The 1,967-nt window shown below is 41.9% G+C and overlaps 1 protein-coding gene across 1 annotated transcript; it reads left to right on the forward strand.

Moving 5' to 3' along the window:
- The first annotated feature begins 241 nt into the window (after positions 1–241).
- On the forward strand, positions 242–1,585 carry LOC121546782 (transcription factor HES-2-like). Its single transcript, XM_045209303.1, has 3 exons — positions 242–385; positions 498–681; positions 801–1,585. Exons 1-3 carry the CDS (start codon positions 296–298, stop codon positions 1,115–1,117), a joined length of 591 nt encoding a protein of 196 aa, XP_045065238.1. The 5' UTR covers positions 242–295; the 3' UTR covers positions 1,118–1,585.
- The last annotated feature ends 382 nt before the right edge of the window (positions 1,586–1,967 follow it).

The following is a 1,967-nucleotide window of genomic DNA, read 5'->3' on the forward strand; positions in this document are numbered from 1 at the left end:
AAGTTATAGCTACCACAAAATGCAATACCACCAGTGAGACATGTCAGTTGTGGAAGCCAGAATTCAATCCCATATCCCCACAGGCCAGATGGTCAAGTTATGAGTGCATGTTTTGCTGTCCCAAAGGCATAGTCCCCTGCGTCAAGACTCCAATACAAAAGATGGAGGTCCCTCCCCCTCGACGCACGAGACTCGCATAAATAGAGCGCTCTCCCGCTCCTCAGCACACCGCAGCTCACCGCCTCGCAAAGAGCACATCGCCACTCTCCTAAAAGCACAACTACTCGCTAAAGACATGACTCCAAGAATCACTCCTGAGACTACCCAGCTTTTCCCCTCAAGGTCCACCGTGGCCCAGAGGAAAGAAGCGAACGAACTGAGAAAGGTAAGAGAAACCAAGAGTCAAATGTGTTTATCATCAACTCGCTATACTGTAGCTTTCGTTCAATGCTATACCCTTTTCGAGTTACTAATGGCTGTTTTATCGCTTCTTTCAGACTCTAAAGCCTTTGTTAGAAAAGAAAAGGCGCGCACGTATCAACGACAGCCTCGGTCACTTGAAGACTCTCATCCTCCCTCTGGTCGGCAAAGACAACGCTCCATACTCAAAGCTTGAGAAAGCCAATATTCTGGAGATGACCGTCCGATTCCTCAGAGATCTCCCTTCATCCCCAGTCAAAAGTGAGTATTATTTCAGAAAGCTAATTATATCATGTTTGATATGTTTACTGTATTGTATTTATACGTTTTATAATTGCCATTGGGTCATTAAACTAAACTTTCACCTATTTTTTCCCCAGGTTCATCAGACAGCTACAAAGAAGGGTACAAAGCCTGCCTGCATCGCGTCACCGCTCTGATCCCCAAAACGAACCTGGACAAGGACGCGTGCCAGCGGGTGAACGACTTCATCCAACAGTCCATGTCTGCGTCCGTCGACCCAGCTTGTCAGAACTGTTGCGCCCAGAGCTCCAGGGCTTTCCCCCAGATTCAGCAGAGACTCCTGAGCCTCAAAGCCAACGTTGGCTCCAGAATCGAGAGCCACACGAACTCGCTTCCCAACCGGCCCCAGCCAGTGCCACAAGCTGTCAATGCTAACATGTGGAGACCCTGGTAGATTAGACAGAGGCTCCCTTTGCATTGTTTTGTGATTAATCTTTATCATATATAATTTATTTAATTTATACTCCAGAAAATAACTGATGTGAAAGCTGTTAGATGTAGATATTAACTGGAAGAGATGAGGGAGTTATTACATATTTGGCTAGTAATGTATTTATTCACAGAAAAACCAGATGAGCACAGATTTTATGAGCAGACAAATTCTATGATCTTTGTTAGGCTAAATGCAATCCTCTTTGGGGTTTCCAAGATTTGGGTTGTAGACAACACAATTGTAAAACCCCAAGGGTTATTTTGTTTGAGGTTTGCACTATTGACTTAAGTATTTTTGGTCTGTGCAAAGGAGTAGACTGTAAACACTGTGTGTTATAGTAATGTATTATTTATTATATGAAAACAACACAATTTAGTGGATGTATCCTATGACACTTAAAATATTGTATCATTGATCATATACTTTCAATAAAAGCTCATTATATAAAAAAAAAGGAAAACTGTTTTGTTGTATTTTATCTCATTATTGGTAACATTATTCCAACAGCATGAAACATTGGATTGAACATGTGTTTCTTTTTAAATTATCTATTTATTTATTAAAATGGCTCTAAAGGAATAATGCTATAACTAGTTGGTTGTTTGCACAGCAGTTGATCACCATAAAGGCCCATTCGTCCCATTGTGGGGTGGTGCACTGCTCATAACTTCTGATTGTGCATTTGCACAGGAAGAGGCCCTTTGCATGGTTGGTTTGGGGGTAAGGGCAATGGGGGTAGCCCATAGAGACATTTCAAACAAAAGGAATAAAGAAAAAAAAGCCCATATCAAGTGGTGTAATGCTAAGATAA

The sequence above is a fragment of the Coregonus clupeaformis genome, chromosome 30, assembly GCF_020615455.1.
Source record: "Coregonus clupeaformis isolate EN_2021a chromosome 30, ASM2061545v1, whole genome shotgun sequence".
Lineage (NCBI taxonomy): Eukaryota > Metazoa > Chordata > Actinopteri > Salmoniformes > Salmonidae > Coregonus > Coregonus clupeaformis.

Coding starts and splice junctions, on each gene's coding strand:
- LOC121546782 (XM_045209303.1), top strand. CDS start 296: ATGACTCCAAGAATCACTCCTGAGACTACCCAGCTTTTCCCCTCAAGG. Junction 386..497: donor AAGCGAACGAACTGAGAAAG/GTAAGAGAAACC, acceptor CGCTTCTTTCAG/ACTCTAAAGCCTTTGTTAGA. Junction 682..800: donor CCCTTCATCCCCAGTCAAAA/GTGAGTATTATT, acceptor TTTTTTCCCCAG/GTTCATCAGACAGCTACAAA.